Source organism: Carassius gibelio, chromosome A15, assembly GCF_023724105.1.
Source record: "Carassius gibelio isolate Cgi1373 ecotype wild population from Czech Republic chromosome A15, carGib1.2-hapl.c, whole genome shotgun sequence".
Taxonomy (NCBI): domain Eukaryota; kingdom Metazoa; phylum Chordata; class Actinopteri; order Cypriniformes; family Cyprinidae; genus Carassius; species Carassius gibelio.
Window position 1 is genome coordinate 9,783,083 of NC_068385.1, and position 21,487 is coordinate 9,804,569.

The following is a 21,487-nucleotide window of genomic DNA, read 5'->3' on the forward strand; positions in this document are numbered from 1 at the left end:
CCTCTTGTATCCGTCTGTTTTGTCAAACCCTTGTTATCTCACACTGCAATTGGGTCCTCCTTCCAGATCCATGACAGAGTCAGCTAGGGGAAAAACATGAAATTAAAAAATGTGCTTGACTGCAAGATCAATGCAATATCCATCTACCATAATCCTTACATACCAGCAACGATGTAGGCTTGTTTACACCCTGCAACTCTAAAAATAATCACAAACAAATGAGGATTTACTCTCCTCTGCATGAAATGCTACTAAAGCTAAATACTCATACCAGAAATAAACAGTTTCAACAAGCAACCCAAACCTAGAAATATGCAAATCAATATTGAGTCAAATATTGATAGTATAAATGTAATTATGTATCTTTACATAGGCCTACCTCGGGTGTTTCTGGTGCAATGTAATGCAAGTAAAAAGGTTTACTTATTTTGTACTAAATGTTTAATATTGGTATTGTCTTGCCTGCAGTAGGGAAACATTCACAGCATAGAGAGAACATAATTCAACACTGAATAAAAACTCTGGCATTTTGAGCGGAGATTGGATTCTATCTAGCCCATTGATCCTCAAATCTGGCTCCCGAGATCCAGTTTCCTGCAGAGTTTAGCTCCGACTCTAATTAAACACACCTGCCTGTGATTTTCTAATGATCCTGAAGACACTGATTAGCAAACTCATGCGTGTTTAATTAGGGTTAGAAGTAAACGTAGCAGGAAAGTGGATCTCGCGAGCCAGATTTGAGGATCACTGATCTAGCCTAATGTTTGACCATTGCGTTCAAGAGATCAATAAACATCTGTGATTGGATAAATTTTTCATTGCTGCAAAAACACGCAATAAACAGGAAAATTCAATGTTCTCCAGAGCTTAAACTCAAAAATGCAACTGATCATTTAATATTATTTTCACAAGTTCACACTAACATATAATATTATAGTAGCATATTTGGCGTGCTGTCCAAAGGGAGGGCTCCGAGAACCTAGAGAAACTAGATTAAGAGTGGGTGTTGGGTTGGAGAAAGGATGCTGGAAGTTGTTGTGGAAGAGAGGTAAATTGGCCTTTTTATATACCCATATTGTGCTTGTTAAGGTGATTAGCTGACAAGCTTCAGCTGGGCCAGACTGATTGATCTGATCGTGCTCCTCCCGAACCTTGTTAATAAAACATCATATATAATTACAATATCAACTGATGGTGCTTTTGTTTTCATTTCAAAGTGCTTATGTTTAAAATTGGCTTTTAAAAATTTTTTTTACTTTATTTGACAGACCCCTGCAGTAGCCTACCGCTGCGGACCCCCGGCTCTTCGAAGAAGACCCTTTGTGAAGAGTATTCACTGAATGGGCCAAATATAGAAACGTTTGGAGCTTGACCCCATCATATCTTTTTTTTAATCATACATACACCGCCATCTACTGTTAAATAGTAGAAAAACAGTCACTTGACTGTCAAGGAAATGCCATTTTCTGACACCACCATCACAAGTAAATTCCCAAAATGAATATCTCTTACGTTATACACGGGAATAATGATCTATTCATCTCTTTCATACCTGCGCACAGTAGACTGATATCTTGATGTAGCCTTTGCTCTCATGGCTTGCTAATTTGACTAACCTATCTTAATATAAATACATTATGCTCATGAAAGTACTAGTGACTGCATAATATGGGACTCCGAAAGTAAACACGCTCTCTTGTTCCCTCTCGGTAGCAGATCAGCTGTGAGGCTGTTGCTATAGAAACGCAGGCGGCACAGGTTGTCGTGGGTTGTTCGGTGGAAAGGTGTTGAAGGTTCACTCGTATGTCAGGAAAGAAGGACCGGCGGTTTAAAGGAAATAACAGAGGAATTGATCAGTAGAAGGACATGTCGGAGCGAGTAGCTTCATGTGGGAACCTGTGTGACACGAACACCCTTCTGCTTCGGTACTGCAACGGTAAGTTTGACTGAGCATTTATTATGAATGCGCTGGAGAGAGCCTCGCGACTCGCGAGATGGTTTTGTTTTCGTTAAACGCATGTCGAACGTTAACGAATGGTGTCTTTGATATTAATCCGTTTTTACATTAACATTCCAGTGTCTGTGCGTCTCTGGCTGCGAGGGCACAACAAAAGAAACTGTCTCCTTGTTGCCAGTGATGAATATATTTGTTTAAATTATGATCAGTTTTATATAGCCTACATGCAAATTTTATTCTCCCCTATGGCATTTTCTTATCGCGTATACTATGTGCTCTTGGGATCAGCATCAGGTACAAGAATGAACATCTACACATATTCAGACTGGTGTTAGATGTTAGAGCATTTCAGCCCAAGCTAAAATGATTTGCACATGAGTTTACATTTTTCATTCATTTTCTCCTCATCTGTTGATATGCTTTGAGTCTCTCATCCTGATTCAGCTCGCTTCACTGGGCATTTGTTATTTAGATTTGTTTTGCATGAGGTTTTACTGGAAGCAATGTACTGAGTTACTTATTTACTGTCACCCAGTAATCTAGTGTATAATATTACGCACCTACTAAGATGGATTTATCTCTAGTGATAACAGTATGTTTAAGGTTTTAGGCCTAAACATCAAGTCTGTTGTTGGCATTATCATGACTATGCAAAGTTTTTAATTAAAAATGATATTACAGTCAGATCGAATCATTAACAAACAATAGCCATTTTTTTATTTGCTTTTTTATTCTTTTTATTTACAAAGCATTGGTTCTCAACTAGTTTTGCTGTAGGAACGGGCTTTTTTTGTTGTCAAGTGTAAACCAGCAGAGCTCCAGATTTATCATACAGTATTTTACCATTAATTTAATGGCGTTCATTTTATGGTATGTTTACATTTATTCATTTAGCAGATGCTTTTATCCAAAGCAAATTGTCAGAGCAAACAATACTCATATAATATACTATGCAAGGTTTATTAGACACCTATATTAGATAGCAAGAGAAGAGGAGACATTCAAAGAAGAAATATAATTAGGCTATTTATTTATTATTATTTTTACATTTGAAAAATTACATGTTGTTGTATCTGACAGTTTTGTTATTGTGATATTTAAACAACAGCAGGAATGTCTCTTAGCAGTCTAAAACACTGCTCTAAATATTGCATTAGTGTTACCCAGTCTACCAACTAACAAATGTGCTTCAAAATACCATAAAGTCTGTTTGAACCACAGACTTTGACCTCAACTGCAAAAGATATGGATAAGATAAGATGTTTCTCCTCTCTTTTAACAACAGTATGCCTATTGATTTTGTTTGCTTAATTATCATATGGGTAGTTGCAAATTATTATTTTCTTTAAAAAAAAAATCCCCTTGTGTTGCAGAGCAGACCTGCAATTCCTTTTTGATTTATGTAAAGATAAGTAATAAATAAATACAATTAAAAAGCTTGAATAAAACGTAGCACTGAAGGTATTTAGGAAATTCAATATTATAAATATGGTTTCCTTATGTTAAGAACCATTGTGCACAGCTTGTTGTTGTTGTTGCTGTCGAAACAACTAGCATATTTCTTCTTCGTTCTTGTGCATTATAGGATCTCTCAAGGATAGGTACAAGTGTACATAGTGGTCATTGTTTGGGTTTTCCAGTAAATCAATTTCTGTGCCAGATGGTTTGGCTGGACAACAGATGGATGGGTAGACGGTATATGATGAGCCTGTCTGTCCTTGTACAATTGGATGGTTTAGACTGATATTAAACGCTGGATCTGCATATCTGAGGTCAGGCTTTAATATTAGCAATTCAATTAGAACAGTAAAAATCCCTAATGTGAATCGTATTGATTTAGAAAATGAGCATGTGACGTGGGGGTATAAAACAACAAGTTGTAAGTTGTAAAAACACACAACACATTTTAGTGTCCCATTGGTGGAGGAGCTGGTCAGTGCACTTCCTGGTAGTGCTTGCCGATGCATAAGACAGGTCTGGAGTCAAGCCAAAGCTCTCTCTCTGCCGACAGCACCACCAGCAGTTTTCTACCGCATAGGAGACGGGAAACAGCATCCTGTTACAAACATCACCCTTCTCCTCTTTACACACAGCTAAGGGTGGGGGAGGGGGAGGTCCTGAGACGGGATCAGCCATCCAGCTAGCCAAAGGGGAGAAATAAACCTTGACCAGGGAGGCGTTTGGCACCTTTAGGAACCCCCTAGAGAGCTGCAGAGGATCAGGCTGTCCGAGAGGGTGACTGACAGGCGGACATAGTACTTACAGGAATGGCAGGTAGGAGGGGAGTACAAACAGAGTGGGATGATTAATATTTCAGCACACTCGGTCACTGAGCATTCGGTTTCCTCCAGACTGCTTTTGTCTTCCAGCATCACTATAGCTTAATTCTGCTTTCTTCTCACCTTCCACTTTTGCTTCCCATTTTTTCTTTCCCATATATTATATATTATTTCAGTTGATGTGCTAACCACCTGCTGATGCTGCTTTACAGCTGTGATCTGTGTGTTAGTGGTGCAGTGCAGGCACTAAAAGAGGTTAATTATATATGGGCACTTAGCGTGGAGCCCGTTGCATTGCATTTGAGATTGAAACGGAGACAAGGAGCCACTGTTTTATGTGAAAGATTGAGGAGCTAAATTTGGAAAAAAAAAAGTGTAAATGTGGCAGGAAAGTCCTTTTAGTTTTGTTTACAGTGTGTGTTTATAAGTTGTATATTTAAATGCAACACATTCAATGGCTTCCACGGTGAATCAGCATTATTAGCATTTGAAATTTTCTCAATTGTTCGCTCTGGCTTTCATTATTTGTTTTCAAGTGATTTTAATATAATTTTTGTGTTATGAATACATTTTGTTGGATATATAAATATTCACCAGTTTTTAATCACAGATGTTTTGACACTTAAAAATGCAAACATTTGTATAAGTGCAAACAAGCTTTTCTTTGAACTAGCATTTTTTTCCAATTACTTATAACCAACTGGATCCCAGTGTTGTTACAGTGGATGTATGAAGTGACAGGTACCCTAGCAAGGTAAACACACGTTCAAGTACTTTTTGTCTTCATTTTGAATAATATTTCTGACGTTGTATCATTTAAAATGTTTAGTTCAAAATACATAGTTGATGTTTTGATATTTGGACTTTCCTGCCTATAGGAGTTACTTTTTAACCACATTCTTTCTGTCCATGTCTATCCAAATTGTGTTGTTTAAAAATGACCTAAAGTTGTAGTTCTCAACCCGGTGGCAAAGGCCCACTCTGGGGCCTCGGCAAACTTTCAAGGGGCAGCAGGATGATTTAACTGAATATACTATTATATTTTTATAAAAATGTACATATATTAATCTCCCCTCCCCTCACCCCATTTCCCATTAACTATTGCTTTCTGTTTATTTATTTATTTATACATTTCTGGAATCACAAAATTAATTTTAGGTAATAAATATATCAATAATCCATGTTACTGATTTAAAAAAATTTTTTTTGAAAACAAGCAGCTTTGTCAATTATAGAAATCCCAAAAGAAATATCATACCTTATATATCTTATAATGGGTGCCTTAAATAACGTTTTGAACTATGGGGGACCATTGAGTCAAAAAGGATTGAGAACCACTGGTTTAAATGGATAGTCATCATTTACTCACCCTCATGTCGGTCAACACCTCTATGAGTTTTGTCTTTGGAGTACAGAAATATCATCTTTTATATCCCTCAGAAGAAAGAAATGTATTCAAATTTCGACAAACTCAAAAATTTCAATTTCCTATAACTATCTGTCTCTCTCTTTCAGATGATAATGTATCAGCCGGGAGTGGGATGGAGATGGATGACCGTCTCTTTCACTTGGAGCAGAGGGTGCAGCTGCAGGAGGATGAGATTCAGCTGCTGAAGGCGGCGTTAGCGGATGCTTTGAGAAGGCTGGGCAGCTGTGAGGAGATCACACAGGCCAGCAGCAAGAAAAGTGGACCTACTAAAGGTCAGTGCTTTGTTATGGCCCTTTGTGTATTGTCATTAAGACTTTATAGCCTAGAAAGTTACTTTTTCATTTTATGCAATTTACACTTTAATAATCTGAGAGTAACCTTGTCCAAGGGTGCATTGCTGATTGAACATTATAAGATCTAACCTTTGTGTTAGCATTCAAGATTCTTAACCGTTAGGATATTTCAACCCTTAGGTTACAGGGATGCATTGTAATAATTAATATATTAGTTACATAAAAAAGTTTCCGTGTGGGAGGTTTAGATCATTTGCATGTGATCTCGCTTTCTTCCTCCCTGATTTAGTTCGGCAGATACTGCAAGCTCTGCCATCCAAGCCTCTGACAAATGGCTATGTGCAAACAAAACGCTTGAGTGGCTATCCTTCCTCTCCCTCCTCTCCGAAAAAGGAGGTGTTGATGTCTATCAAAAGGTGAGAGTTATAAGCAACATATGTATCATTTTTAATTGCATATTATTTTTCAAATGTCATTTTATTGTTGAAGTTGCACATGTTGGGAATATTGTAATTTCCCCCCACATCTACAACATCAGTGCAGTATTACTTTTCTACCTCAAGATGGTGATATGGAGTAATAAACCATTTGGACCATTTAGTTTAAAGGATGGCTATAATGAAGTTTATTCCTGTGATCCAAATCTGAGATTTCAGCAGCCATTACTCCAGTCTTCTGTGTCACATGATCCTTTAGAAATCGTACTATTTTGCTGTTTAAGTAGCATAATATTATTATCATTGTTGATAACAGTTGTACTGTTTTGTTCTTTTCTTTGATGTATTTCTTTCCTGCCCACTGCATTGTGCCATTCTTCTCAACCTCATGCTCTTGTCTCTTTGTGTTAGGAAGAGCATGTCCACAGAACGCCTGTCCACAGTGAAGAAGGAGATGGCAGACTCCCGCAGCAGAACCACCTCATCCGGCAGCTCAACATGTGGAAAGAGAGACAGGTACCATTTCATCTAAAAAAAAGTGCATTAAACTCAATGTTTTTTCTATACAATGAGATAAAAGTTCAGTTCTTCTCCTTCCCTCTGAACCTTGAGGCTAGTACAAGGCAACAACACAAAGCTAAAAATAGATGCTACCTCAGTGTCTAATTAGATGACAAACCCAGACCTATGGTCAGCAAGACACCAGAGACAGTGTAAGGGGGAAGAGGTGGATCATCTATAGAAAAACGTTATTAAAATACAATGTATAGTATATTTTGAGCTAAATCAGCATCATGAATGATTTAATTGTTGTCATTTTACTGCCGATTTGAAATTTTATGAAAGGCTTGTACAGTATACAAAAATATTCAGAATTTGAAAACATTTAGCAATTGTTAGGTTAGCATTGTGTGTTCTGGTTCATAGAAACATGCATCATGTTTTCTGCAAAAAGATTAAGCAGCACAACTGTTTTCAACATTGATAATATAGATAAAATAATTGTTTGTTGAGCAGCAAATCAGTATTAAAGTGATTTCTGAAGGATCATGCGATGCTGAAGACTGGAGTTATGATGCTGAAAATTCAGCTTTGCTTCAGAGAAATAATGTACAATTTAAAAATATATATATATTAAAATGGAATATTTTTTTAAATCGTATTTAATAATTTAGTTTGGTTTGCACTGAAGACTCAGAAACATAAAAAAAATCTTACCAACCACAAATATTTGAACATTTCTTAGTTAGAAAGATATTTAAACTAATAAGTGCACTTGTGCACACAGTAAGAAAGCTTAGGAAGAATGTGATCAAATAGTCATAAATATGCAGTGCATAAAGGATTTCCAGGAAGGAAAACAGTGATGTTTAGGTTAGACATCTGTCCATACAAGTGTTATTGACTGAGATCCTTTTAAAGCTGTAAAACAACCACTGGGAAACTCTCATTAAACTCTCATTAAACTTTCATAAACAGAAATCCATTAACTACTTTTACCACTTAATGTAGTGTTACATTAAATGTAAAAAAAATTCATAGTGAAAAGAAGGGTAAAAAAAAGAAAAAAGTAAGAATAAGAATTTTTTACTACCACAAAGTACTAATTCAGCCTTCTAAAGGTGCATCTGCATGATGTTTGTATGGCAGAAAATCCTAAACGCTGGTAATGTTTTATTTATTGCATAATGATTGTTTGAGATTAAACTTTATATGGTGCATGGCAACCGTGCGCCGTCACTTGGTTGACAACCCATTGAAACAGTCTCTTGACCGCAGAGTGCTTCATATTACTGCAATGAAGCACAGGGGGGTGTGGTCACCCAAAAAGGGGCTGTCATGCATACTGAGGAAGTGTCCTCCATTGGTTAGGGAGGTCCATGTTCGTGCAGAGCTGAAGTTGACTCAAACAAGGAACTCAGTCTTCTGCCTGACTCGTGTGCTAATTCCAGCTTTAGCACTTTAAAAGGAATAACGGGACAAACAACATGAAGAAGTCAACCAGGTAAAGCTCAAGTTCTTTTTAAACACCTTCAGGTCTTCAAAAGAAAACTTTTGGTAGTTTTAGGGTGAGGCTGATAATGGAGTTGCTTTCAGCTTCCCGCAACAAAGCAAACATAGGCTGGCAAACAAGAATATTCTCAGCATCCTGGCTTCTAGATAAACAAAGCGAACACACCTTGTCTGAGTTTGTGTTTTAACTTCCCAAATGGGAACAATAGACTTTTTTAAATATGTGTTTTACTTTGCTGTCGCAAAGCTTCACTTTTGTTTATTTGTAGGGCATGTTGTGCAACATTTTGTGAGTCACTTAACAAAAATGTGCATGTTTCCCATATGGCTTTAATTATCATTTACATGGAAGATAGTTACCCATTCAACTTCCATTTAAGTTGAAGATATGCTTCATATAATGCATGAGTTTCACTAATTGCTTGAGTGCAATCTGAGTTAGATATTGATCGTTTCTGCTGCTAAGTACTATGTATTAAACATGGAACCCACCCACTGCCACACACACAGCTTTAAAGGCAAATTAAAGTGAGTGCTTTATAGCAGGAAAGAAAATGGTTTGGAGGACATCATGTTCCAGAGAACTTCAACATCAATTTTAGTAAATCACTTGCTTAGAAATTCAGTTTAGTTCATAGAGATACTGTGTGTGCAAACCTTGTGTGGTGTTCTTAATGTATAAAGGACATGAACTGTCAGATTGGAACATGTGTGGGGATGGATGGGTGTGTAGAGTATGTGCATTAGTATAAGGCTCCTTTGAGGTCAAGTGCATTTGTGGCACATGCTTACAGCATTATATTGAGTTATGGCTGCTATACAGCCTAGAGTGATTACTGGTAAAATAGATTTTTCCAGTATGTGCTAATTAGAAAATGGGTTTGTTGCCAGGATGTCTGCCATTGTGTGTATCATCATCACCTTAAATCAGATGTGTGGACTCCTGAAATGTTCCTAAAATGCCATTCATAAATGTATAATAAATGTAATAAATGTAATAAAAAAATGTATATAATAAGCATGATGTTGGTTGTAAACAGGGTTCAAAATGAACAACCAGTAAGAGTAAAAAGTGACACAATTCAACTGAAATGTGAAGGTACATGCACAATCCAAATCAAACTATTAAGAAACAAATGTAATATATTACTTAACATTTCTATTTCTAGAACTCCACGTGGTGACCCGTATGAAAACTGTTCCTCACATTTATGGCAGTATTGTATAATTTTGTCTACACCACTCTGAATAGGGGTTATTAAGGATGCTTTGGTGTGGCCTGTTTTGATTTAGTCTTTTCTTTAATGAAGTGTTTGGATTGTTTCTGCAGGACTGCAAGGACACAAACAGATCATTGTGGGAGCATTTCTATTCATCTGCACCCACGTTCCTTCTGTCTTCCCATTACATAACCTTTTATTTCACCCAAAAAAAAGGTCAATTTTTTCAAGCCAGAGAAACGGTTTGCTGTCAGTTCAAATCCCCATGTGGATAGTTGAGTCCTACTAACCTATTCCAACAGGACTGGATTGATGGGTCTAATTTATTGCATCTAGCTGTGTGTGACAGGCTGTCAATCATGACAGCCATGCGTCAGCATACAGGAAGAAAACTGTGTGGTTAGGAAAAGTCGTTACAAAATGCATGCACAGACACAAACGGGACCTTTTTTCTTTTTTTCATCAAAGCCTCCACTGTTTTGCCACATTTTGTTTTCAATGCAAAATCCCCTTCAGTGCTGGCACCCCTCCAAATCTGCATAGTCATTTAAACAGGCTTTAATTCTGCCTGTACTAAAGTTGAAAGCAGTTTTGGGTGACCCTCTCCTCCTGTCACTTTAACTCTATGTTCTCTCCATTGCACAGAGCTCTGTGAAAGGCCACATGAAAGCCTGGTCAGAATTAATGGACAAGCTCAATGAATTAGTCATCCTCTAACAAAAACAAGAAAAAGACAAAAAAATTCAGAAATGGTTTTTAGAAAGTTTTTTTTTAAACTGCTTTTGTCTGGATGGATTGTAACCTTTGAAGGAGTGGATGAATGAATTAATGAATGACATCACTCTCTTTTGTTCTTTCAGCAAAACCAAAGAGTGCACCTTCAATGCTGGTAAGTTTTCATGTTAAAGTAAATACGGTGAATATCATTAAATAAAAACACAAGATGTTTTTATTTTGACCTTGATATCAATATATGTTTGATCTTTTGCTTTAAGTGCTTTATGTGACCACCAAGAACAAACTATCAAGTACCTAACAATACAATAGCAACAGCATGTCATTATTGTTAATAAATAACTGCAATAAAATATTATCATCAGTTAAAAAACTTAAAACTGATATGCGGCCTTAGCAACTAACTAATGGAATAAGTTTAAAGCTGAAATACTCAAATTATTTAAACTGAAAAAGCTCATAGCAAAATGACTGAAAATTAAAGTTAATTCAAAATATTAATAAATAAAACTGTGGCAGGCAGTAAGTTCTGCATTAGACCTGTCTAGTGTACAGAATATTAGTTCCTTTGCGTGTTTCAGTAGAGGAAAGGTTTTTCTTGTTTGTTTGTTTTTTTTGCATAAATTTATATGAATGTAATATATTTTTTAACTGTGTTTAACTAGCCGTGCAGGGAGAGACTGAGACTGAGCTGTGTTATGATATACATTAGCCTGAATGGATCACATTATCATCTGCATTACAGCTAAAAACTATTTTGGATTGCCATAATGGCTCCAGTCAATCTCATTTTGTAATGGGTTTCTAAATGAGCATAGTTCTGTCAGCAGGGCCTGGATAATTTGACAAATCTTTCCTAACAAGCCATGTTTACTGCTGGTTTATGTTTGGTCACTTACTGTATGTTTTGTTCCTCTTGAACAGATGAGGGTTACGTGAGGATGTTCCTCCGTGGACGTCCAATCACCATGCATATGCCAGACCAGCTGAGGGAGAGTTACAGCCTCGACCACAAAGTGGCACTGCCTGAGCGCAAGCTAAAACTTCAGTGGGTGTATCCTTGCAATTGTCTTTTTTTTCTTTTCTTTTTTTGATGCAGCTAGTTCAGATTTTAAAAACATTTTAGTGAATAATAATGAATTTTGATAGATGAATTGTATTAAGCAGCATGTGAATATTACCATTAAAAAAATAAGAATTTTATAGGAGAATTGCTTCAAGTCTTTCTCTTCTTTTTTTATTAGCCCATAAAGAAAATTAATTTAATTAATAAGTATCAGTTAGCAAAGTGCATCGGTAATCTTCGAAATTGAGCTTTTTATAAATAGAATTGAAACCCATTTAAAATGTGACACAATACTGTGTTGATTTAATAACACACATCTTTGCTTATCTACTACAGTCTGTGGAAATGCACTTTTGTTTCTTAACACGCTCCATCAGTTATGGATATAGGGGAAAGGACTGCCGTTCCAACCTGTACCTGCTGCCAACGGGAGAGATTGTGTACTTCAATGCTTCCATAGTGGTGCTGTACAATGTAGAAGAGCAGCAACAAAGACACTATCTGGGCCATAATGATGATGTCAAGTGGTAAATATACATTCAGTTGGTTTTTGAGAAAGTTTCCACATGCTTTTGTCCAATTATTGCATTTTTAATGAAGATTAACAGCACTTGTTGAACTACTGCAGTCCGACGTTGATGTCATACAGGGAAATCATATGCAGATTATTTTCAAACTAGGTCATTGTTCAGAGGTCAATAAGTTGTTGTTATCTTCATGAACAAATATTGTATACCACTGTATCGCTATCGTTTAACAAAAAGAGCCAATGTACTCAGGAAGTGTTGCTAGTTTCTGAGCAAATTTGCATTTTTAGGGCCAGATCTTTCTATGCTTAACAGACTCTTTCTTCAAGATAAGCAAATCCCACATTATATTCAAATACGCCTGCAATCATACTAGATCTCTTCTGTCTTCTGTTTGGCTGCAAGGCAGTGCTTCTACTATTAGCCCTTCAGAGATTATTTTATGTAGATCTCTTCTGCTGTAACAGAGTGTGATCGGCATCAACATGTTATTTGTTGTAAAATATTAGTTAATTAGCATTTGTAGCTAATTAAAATAACACTGGAATGCTCTCTCTGGGACTGTCAAAAGTCCCTGCTGGTTTGCGAAACAGTTGCAGGCTGTTTACAGCTTTTCCCGGGATCAGACTGCATTCGTTTACGGTTCCCTAGTGAGAGGGCTTTTCTGACAAGCGCTGATCCTGACAATGTTCTCTTTGCAGTTTGGCCATCCATCCAGACATGGTCACCATAGCAACAGGACAAGTTGCCGGAACATCCAAAGATGGCAAAGTTAGTTCACATTTACATTCTGTAACCGTATAATAATGTGTTGATCTCGCGACTCGAACCAGCCCTCTGTGTGCTCAGAAACAGAATTATTTTGCTCATGATCACAATTTGCATTAATGATTTAGCAGTTTACAAAGTGTATTGACTTTATGGATTATACCTTTAATCAGGAAGGGTGCATTAAATTTATCAAAAGTGACATGTATAAAAATGTGTAACGTTAATGGAATTTCGGTTTCAATGAAATGCTCTTCTTTTGAAGTTTTTATTGTTTAAACAATAAAAAAAGGTTGCATGGTATTCACAAAATATGAAGCAGCAAAATATTTTAAACATTGATAATAACAAGACATTTTTGCACAGAATCAGAATATTAGAATGATTTCTGAAAGATCATGTGGCACTGAAGACTGGAGTAATGATGCTGAATATTCAGTTTGCTATCAAAGGAATACATTGCATTTTAAAATATAATAAAATAGAAAGCAGTTATTTTCAATTGTAATAATACTTCACAATAATACTGAATTGTTATTGAATAAATGCTGCCTTGTTAAGCACAAGACTTTGAACTGTAGTTAATGTAAAATAAGTAAATAATGATTATGTGAACTATTCCTTTAATCTGTTTTAGAGAAGCTACAATCATATGCATATAACTCAGTCTTTGTTTTCCCATCAGGCTTTGCAGCCTCATGTCCGTGTGTGGGACTCCGTCAGTTTGAACACTCTTCATGTGATCGGAGCGGGTGTGTTTGACAGAGCTGTCACCTGTGTTGCCTTCTCAAAGTCGGTAAGCGATCTTTTGCCTTTTAAATTCTGGATAAATAATCTGTGCTTTGATTCCTTATTATGAGGAATCTGCACAATGGGAAAAGATAATGAATATTTGATCAATGGTAAATGGCTGAATGAACAATGGTATTTGACATGTATATATTACCTCTCCTCTTCACAGAATGGTGGTGCTCATTTGTGTGCGGTTGACGATGCAAATGACCATATTTTGTCTGTTTGGGACTGGCAGAAAGAAAAGCAGTTGGCAGAGGTTAAGGTGAGGCAAGACGACATGCTGTATAAAAGAGTGTGTGGCTGTTAATACAATGCAGTAATACTAGACGTTATGTACAGTTTACTGGCATAGTGTGTCTTGTGTGATAGTCTTTTAATAACAGAAACCTGAGTGTTCACAGAGCAGGTGGTTTTATATCCGCCACCATGACGTCGTCTTGGCGTCTGCATGTTCATCTGGAAGTTGTCATGTTTGTTCTCTTAATCTTGTAATGCAATGACTTGTACCACCTGAAATGACTTTCCTGACATCACCATCCTCCCTTATTTTTTAAGCCCTTGCTTTCCAACTACCGGGCTCCCACACAAATAATTGTTTTTATTTTTATGGAATATTACATTTCAAGCTGTTTCAGGTAGATTTGAAAGTATTTAAAAAAAAAAATTATAATGCTAAAATCATCATGTTTGCACACAAATATATAATTCTAAAAGTGTGCAATTGTCACTGATGTCTTTGTGATGCATACAGTCGTGGCCAAAAATATCAGCCCCCTTGGTAAATATGATCAAAGAAGGCTGTGAAAATTCATCTGCACTGTTAATCCTTTTGATCTTTTATTTAAATAAATCACAAAAATGTATCATTTCATTGGATAATTAGAATTTAAAGGGGGGGGGGGGGGGGGGGTTACCATTATGAAATAAAGGTTTTTCTCAAATACTCGTTGGACACAATTATTGGCCCCCCTAGAAATTCTTATGAGTAATATATCTCTGAAGTATATTTCCATTCATATTCACAATTGTGAGCAGTCCAGCATGATTATAAACATGAAATTATCCAGAATAGTTTCACAGAAATATAAAGAGGAGGGAAAACAAAGCCCAGATTTCCTTAATCATCTATCACAATGAGAAAAAACTAAGACTATATTTCTGATGAGCAGCAAAAGATAATTGAGCTTCACAAATTGGTGAAGTGGCTTTAAGAAAAGAGCTAGAGCAGTGAAAATTCCCATTTCCACCATCAGGACAATAATTAAGAATTTCCAACCAACATAAAATGTTACGAATCTGACTGGAATTTCAAATGGGACTGGCTTCTATGGTCAGATGAAACTAAAAATGAGCTTTTTAGCAGCAAACACTCAAGATGGGTCTGGTGAACACAGAGATAAAAAGTACCCCATGTGTACAATGAAATATACTGCTGTATTTTTTATGTTGTGGGCCTATATTTCTGCTGGACATCTTGTTTAGACTCATGGCATCATGGATTCTGTCAAATACCAACAGATAAAAAGTCTAAAAGTAACTGACTGTTATAAATCTTATAATGGGCCATGTTTGGATCATTCCAGCTGTACAATAACACAAACCTCAAAAACAACACAGAAATGGGTCATTGAGCTCAAAATCAAGCTTCTGCTATAGCCTTTCCAGTTCCAGTGGCCAATGTGTAGTAGAGAAAAACATTTATTTCATAATGATATTTCCCCACATTTTAAATTCTTATTATCCAATGAAAGGATACATTTTTGTGAATTTTTTAAAAAAATAAAAGATCAAAAGGATTAACAATGCAGATGAATTTTCACAGCCTTCTTTGATCATATTTACCAAGGGGGATGATATTTTTGGCCACAACTGTATATGCTTTAGTGGGAAATAGTAAAAAATATTGCCACCTCATCAAAGGAAGAAGCATCATATTTTGTGTAACATATCCACTCACAATTTTGCAGTGTTCCAATGACTCCGTTTTGGGTGCTGTCTTCCACCCCATGGAGGCCAACCTAATTGTCACCTGCGGGAAGTCTCACATCAACTTTTGGACAATGGAAGGGAGTACTCTTACAAAACGCCAAGGAGTGTTTGAGGTTTGCAACATTTACTTTTCTGTATTCCGACAAAAATACAAAGTCAGCACAGAGAGTTGATTGCCTATATGTGAATTTTATTATTTTGTTCAGTTGTATTTTATTTTTCATTTGGAAGTTAACATTCTAAATCCCTGTTTATTATTTTATTTTATTTTTATTTTATTTTAAATCCCTGTTTTTCTTTTCATTTGGATTTGCATTCCAATTCCCCTTTATTTTAGTATGATTCCATTTAATTTAAATGTATAAAAGAAAATCTAATTCCCTATTTATTTTAATGCAAAGTGCATATTTTATTTTATTTTAATTTAGGTTGCATTCTAAAGCCCTATGACACAAAACTCCTATTTTTGGTGTGCTTTCAGAAACACGAAAAACCCAAGTATGTACTCTGCGTGGCTTTTGCTGGGAATGGAGATGCAATCACCGGAGATTCTAGTGGAAACATCTACATCTGGGCAAAAGGTCATTATATATTTAAAGCATTTTTATTTTTTTGTTGCCAAAATACTTATCTAGATTCCAAATTTTGAAGAAATAAATTACATTTAATCCAAGTTTTTTATCTTCTGGGAGTTAGAAAAACAGCAAATCTATCTGTTTGACTGCTAGTGGTGGAGATACTCCCTCAGTGCAGCCTATGATTTGATGATGAACTCTGATTCAAAGGTGGAAACCGGATCACCCAGGTGGTTGCGGGAGCCCATGAGGGTGGGATCTTCTCTCTTTGTGTGCTGAAAGATGGAACACTGGTGTCCGGTGGAGGAAAAGACCGCAGGGTGCTCCTTTGGGACCACGATTACCAGAAAAAGAGTGAGCTTGAGGTGAAGTTTTCTTGTTCTTTCTTAACAAATAAAAGCTTTACTCACATTCACAATGAAATCCAGACAGCAGTGTTGAACTAGATACTCATTATTAATGATGGCCATGTACTCTTCAATATATTATATTTCTAGTGCTGAAATGTAATCCAGTCATTCATTTGTCTTATTTATTAGATCCAGATACATCAGCACTGAATTCGCTTAAGTCAGAACAATTTCTACATATCCTGTTTTAGTTAAGATGTACATGCTCCTTAACATATATTTATTTCTGTGTAATCAGGTTCCCGAGGCCTTTGGACCTGTCCGGACTCTAGCTGAAGGAAAACAGGACGAGCTGTTTGTGGGAACAACCCGAAACGCTGTGCTACGGGGCTCTTTCTCTGGTTCCCTCACTCCCATTGTTCAGGTATATGTTGTCAGATGATAATAAACTTTGTTTAGATGACTTCTGGCATAATATCTTTGTTAAAAGTCAATAAGATCACAAAATATTTCCTCAGTTTCTCTTAACCAGGCCTTTGATAATTAACATCATATGCTCTGGACCATATTGCAGCTTATATTTGCCAATATCTGCCCACTTAAACATGAAGAGGCCAGATGTAAAACAACCAACTACAGTTATGTGTGTTTACATGCCTGATGGGATAGATTATGCAACAATGATCAATTGAGGAACAGGTCATGGGCTCTGGGCCTGAGACTGGTTGTTTGGATGGAAAGCTGCCATTCCTTACCTGGTCTCGGTTTTCTCTCTGTGAAAGGGTCACACTGATGAGTTGTGGGGCTTGGATGTGCATCCCAGTACTGAGCAGTTTGTGACATGTGGTCAAGACAAGCATGTCTATCTCTGGGACACCTCTTCCTATCTGCCTTTGTGGAGCAAGGCCATTGAGGTTTGTATGCACTCTGTGTTCACTTTTACATTGCAGTAAACATAATCAAAAAATGATTGCATTTGCTTAGTAAGTTTTATTTTTACATTGTAAAATTGTGAAAATTGTTACATGTGAAATTGTTCACACTGAAGACGAGTGACCATGTTAGACATTTTCATAACGTTCTGCTATGGATATATACTTTTTTTGTTGTATAATATGTATATTACAATAATATTTAAAACAAAGGCATAGAATAATGATCATAACATCAGATGTTTTCATTTAAAAAAAATGTATTTACAAAATGTATATTTTAGATTTTTTTTTTGTTTAATTGTTAATAATTGTTCAATCATATTCAAATATAAAAATATATTGTCTAATTTTAAAATATTTTGTAATATTTGAAATGTATTGTAATTTTTTACATTGTGTAAAAAATGCATATAAATATTCATTTGCAATGTTTATTTTTATTGTTTAATATTTCTGTTAGAATATAAAAATGAAATGTATATATTTTATATTAATATTTTTTAATGCAGTTGTAATGTTTTTGTTTTTGTTTGTTAAATACTTATTTGTTTTGTTTTATTCTAGGACCCTGGGCGTTCTGTTGGATTTCATCCCAGTGGCACTGTGCTTGCTGTGGGCACCATGACAGGAAGGTATGATCGATCGCACATGTGAACTTTATAAGTATTGACTTAATTAACGTGGCATAACATGTCATAAAGCAGAAACATTTAACATTTATTACATTTACGTTTATTCCGTAACTGTATATTTAATTAAAAACACTTGTAATTATATATTTAAGAATAATTTTTTCTTTTTTTTTTTTTGCTTACAGGTGGCTGGTGCTGGACACTGACACCCGTGATCTTGTCTCTATGCATACAGATGGCAATGAAATCATCTCCGTTGTTAAATATTCTCCAGGTGTGTTTAGTGTTATTTTCTGCTTTAAGCCATTAGTCACAACTAATTGTTATTCACTGTTTGAATTTTAACCTATTTTCGCTCAAAGTTTCAGGCTGCATTAATTTGATCAATAATACACTAAAAAACATAATATTATGAAATCGTTTTAGTTTAAAATGATTGTTGTCTAATTTAATATTTTGAATCCCAAACTTGTGATTGGTACTGTGTGTCCAAAATTGCGACTGCCATCCTCTCTGTCTCATAGATGGAGCGTACCTGGCTGTGGCTTCCCACGACAATTTTGTGTACATCTACTCCGTTACTGAGAACGGCAGGAAATACAGCCGTGTTGGCAAATGCACTGTGAGTTGTACAAGGGAATAATCTGTTTCTCTTTATTATAATTAAATGGAGATTATGAGCACTCATTTAATACTGTGTCTTATATCTGTAGGGACACTCCAGTTTTGTCACTCATCTCGACTGGTCCACCGACAGCCAGATTATTGTAACCAACTCAGGCGACTATGAGATCTTGTTCTGTGAGTTGTTTTCTCACCAACACCTTTGTCAGTGAATGAAGCTCAGATGTCATGTATTAATGGCTGGTTATATGTTTCTTGTTTAAAAGGGGAGGCATCCAGTGGGAAGCATGTTACTAGTGTAGATGCAGTGCGGAATCTAGAATGGGCCACTTCCACATGTGTGCTAGGATTCAATGTGTTTGGTAAGTCACACCTTACACATAATATGGAAGAAGAAGAAAACATGGTTTAATAGTATCCTGTATGTATTATCAGTTAAATATGCGTTTTCCTGGAAATGGCCATGTAATGCTGAAATAAAGTTTTTTGGATATTATTAAATCAAGACATTTTTTGCTCTACTTTTCCCTTTTCATTCATTTTATTTCATTTTATATTTATTTATTTATTTATTTATTTTATTTTTTAATAGGAATCTGGCCAGAGGGTGCTGATGGCACAGACATTAATGCTCTATGCAGGTCACATGACAAAAACCTCCTTGCCTCAGCTGATGATTTTGGCAAAGTGCACTTGTTCTCTAACCCCTGTTCCCAGCCAAGGGTGAGATCTGTTTTGCATTTTATTTTCAGTATTGGCTATTCTATTCAATCATACTTGATTAAACATTTTTCTCTTCATCCACAGGCCCCCAGCCATATCTATGGTGGGCATAGCAGCCATGTGACCAACGTTGCCTTTCTCCATGACGACAGTCATCTTATCTCTACTGGTGGAAAGGACACCAGCATTCTTCAATGGGTGCTCGCTTAGTCACATCTGAGCTGTCCTGCTGCAACCTCACTGTAGACTCCTGCCCACTAGAGGGCAGCACTGCTGTGCCTAAATCCCTTCTCTGCTGTCCTGTCTGCTTGTATGTATCACTGTATGTTATTAGGTTTTTCATTATGTCAGTTTTGTCTCTTGTCCAGATGTATTTACCCTGATTGTTTGAGGGCTAGAGACTGAGCTTAAATCAGTGCTAACTGGCAAACTCTAGTACATGGGTGTCAAACACAATTCTTGAAAGGCCAGAAAGAGTTCTGTTCTTACCCTATTCTAAAACGCATACCATGGAGTTTTCAAATAAGCCTATATAGTTAGATCAGGTGTGTTTGGTTAGGGTTGAATCTAAACTCTGCAGGGCTCTGGCCCTCCTGAATCACCACCAGAAGGAGCTCTGGTGCAGGAGAAGAAGCATGATGTCTACTGTTGACAATATTTAAACCTATTTAAAGAGTTTTAGCTGCTATTTGTGTTGCAGATGCCTATAGAAATATATATATTGCTGTCACTTAGTGGAGGTTGTATTTTAATATTGGAAGTGCATAATAGTACAAGTTGTGGCACTTGGCTTTTGATATATATCTAAGGGTGAACTTAACGCTCTGCTTTGCCTTTTATTTCTTAATAAAGTTTCTCATATAGCAATGCATTTCATTGTAGTCCTTGAATTGTTTATCTTATATAAGGTTACATCTGACAAAAGATGATTTCAGAATATATATATATATATATATATATATATATATATGTGTATAATTGAACATTATATAATTTGAATAAACTGACTTAAATCATTTAGAATATATAATTTAAATACTACATATTTTAATATTTATTTTATTATATATATTTATATAGAGAATTATATATATATATATATATATATATATATATATATATATATATATATATATATAATTTATTTGCATATGTGCGTTTATTCATATGTATATTAAATAAAATTAAAAATGTATTCTAAGAATATGATATACAATTTCATATAATTAAATATTCAAATTCCTTTTTAATATCTAATTGCGAAATATATAATATGCAATATATAATATTTCAATAATAAATTCTAAATTATTCACATTTTTATTTAATAAAATGTATACTATATGATATGTAAATTACTGAAAATAAATCATATATATATACATCCGTATATATATGACCTAACAAAATGACAAGAGTAAAGCTCTGTTGCTGTTTTCTTTAGTCCGTGCTGTTCTATCTCCTAGCAGATGTGTATTTAGGAGTATGAACCGTATTTACAGCCAACATTTACATGGAGGCCGTCAGAAAGGACATCAGCTAAAACCTTGAAGCATAAACAGCAACCTGCATCAACAGTTATTGGGTGTTAATTAAAGCATACTTAGTACTGCTTAGTACTGCTGTGCAACAAGCATGGCATGCCTTTTTCTTTACGTGCTTCACACTGCCCTAGAATAAAAAGAAAAAAATATTCTTAACATTAATAGCAAACAGCATTCAAAGAGGAAGTGCAAATCTTGCATAATAGGTTGCTCAGCAACGACACAGTAGATATTTGCTTTTACCCTTGTGTGTGGGAGCACTAATCTACAGCTCTCCAGCTCCTGAATGGAGGGGAAAATAATATCTCCTTCTTAGTGAAATGAAAAGCTTTTCCCTCTTCTTTTTAGACAAACACTTCTTGAGAAGAATTAGCCGGATGGAGCTTGCTCTACCGCTGTGATGAGCAGCTACTTCAAGTGTTTTCATTCCAAGATTATAGCCACCTTCTTTTAAGTGGAGGCGTTTTTGTCCAATAAATGTTTTGTTGTTTTGTAGACATCAAACTTTTTTGTGCATCAATTGATGCCTACATTTCAATTTTTCTCATAGGCTACTATGTGTGAAATAATGTACCATTATAGACTAATTGTCATTA

The 21,487-nt window shown here is 35.8% G+C and overlaps 1 protein-coding gene across 3 annotated transcripts; it reads left to right on the forward strand.

Annotated features, from left to right (window-relative positions):
- Positions 1 to 1,196: 1,196 nt before the first annotated feature.
- Positions 1,197 to 20,218, forward strand: LOC128029149 (echinoderm microtubule-associated protein-like 2). Of its 3 annotated transcripts, XM_052616728.1 has the most exons (23): positions 1,197 to 1,484; positions 1,714 to 1,936; positions 5,752 to 5,937; positions 6,248 to 6,374; positions 6,807 to 6,911; positions 10,489 to 10,517; positions 11,288 to 11,417; positions 11,807 to 11,956; positions 12,658 to 12,727; positions 13,410 to 13,520; positions 13,686 to 13,781; positions 15,487 to 15,621; positions 15,990 to 16,089; positions 16,294 to 16,448; positions 16,732 to 16,857; positions 17,216 to 17,347; positions 17,933 to 18,000; positions 18,186 to 18,274; positions 18,525 to 18,622; positions 18,714 to 18,801; positions 18,891 to 18,986; positions 19,217 to 19,347; positions 19,432 to 20,218. In XM_052616728.1, exons 2-23 carry the CDS (start codon positions 1,867 to 1,869, stop codon positions 19,555 to 19,557), a joined length of 2,418 nt encoding a protein of 805 aa, XP_052472688.1. In that variant the 5' UTR covers positions 1,197 to 1,484; positions 1,714 to 1,866; the 3' UTR covers positions 19,558 to 20,218. The 3 variants fall into 3 exon arrangements, with proteins under 3 accessions (XP_052472688.1, XP_052472690.1, XP_052472691.1); XM_052616730.1 differs by lacking the exons at positions 1,197 to 1,484; positions 1,714 to 1,936 and adding an exon at positions 4,080 to 4,231; XM_052616731.1 differs by lacking the exons at positions 1,197 to 1,484; positions 1,714 to 1,936; positions 5,752 to 5,937; positions 6,248 to 6,374; positions 6,807 to 6,911 and adding an exon at positions 8,262 to 8,400.
- Positions 20,219 to 21,487: the final 1,269 nt, after the last annotated feature.

Excerpts from the sequence above, each read along its gene's own strand:
- LOC128029149 (XM_052616728.1), top strand. The coding sequence starts at position 1,867 with ATGTCGGAGCGAGTAGCTTCATGTGGGAACCTGTGTGACACGAACACC. Across the intron at positions 1,937-5,751 it reads TCTGCTTCGGTACTGCAACG|ATGATAATGTATCAGCCGGG; the intron begins GTAAGTTTGACT and ends TCTCTCTTTCAG. Across the intron at positions 16,090-16,293 it reads CATCTACATCTGGGCAAAAG|GTGGAAACCGGATCACCCAG; the intron begins GTCATTATATAT and ends TCTGATTCAAAG.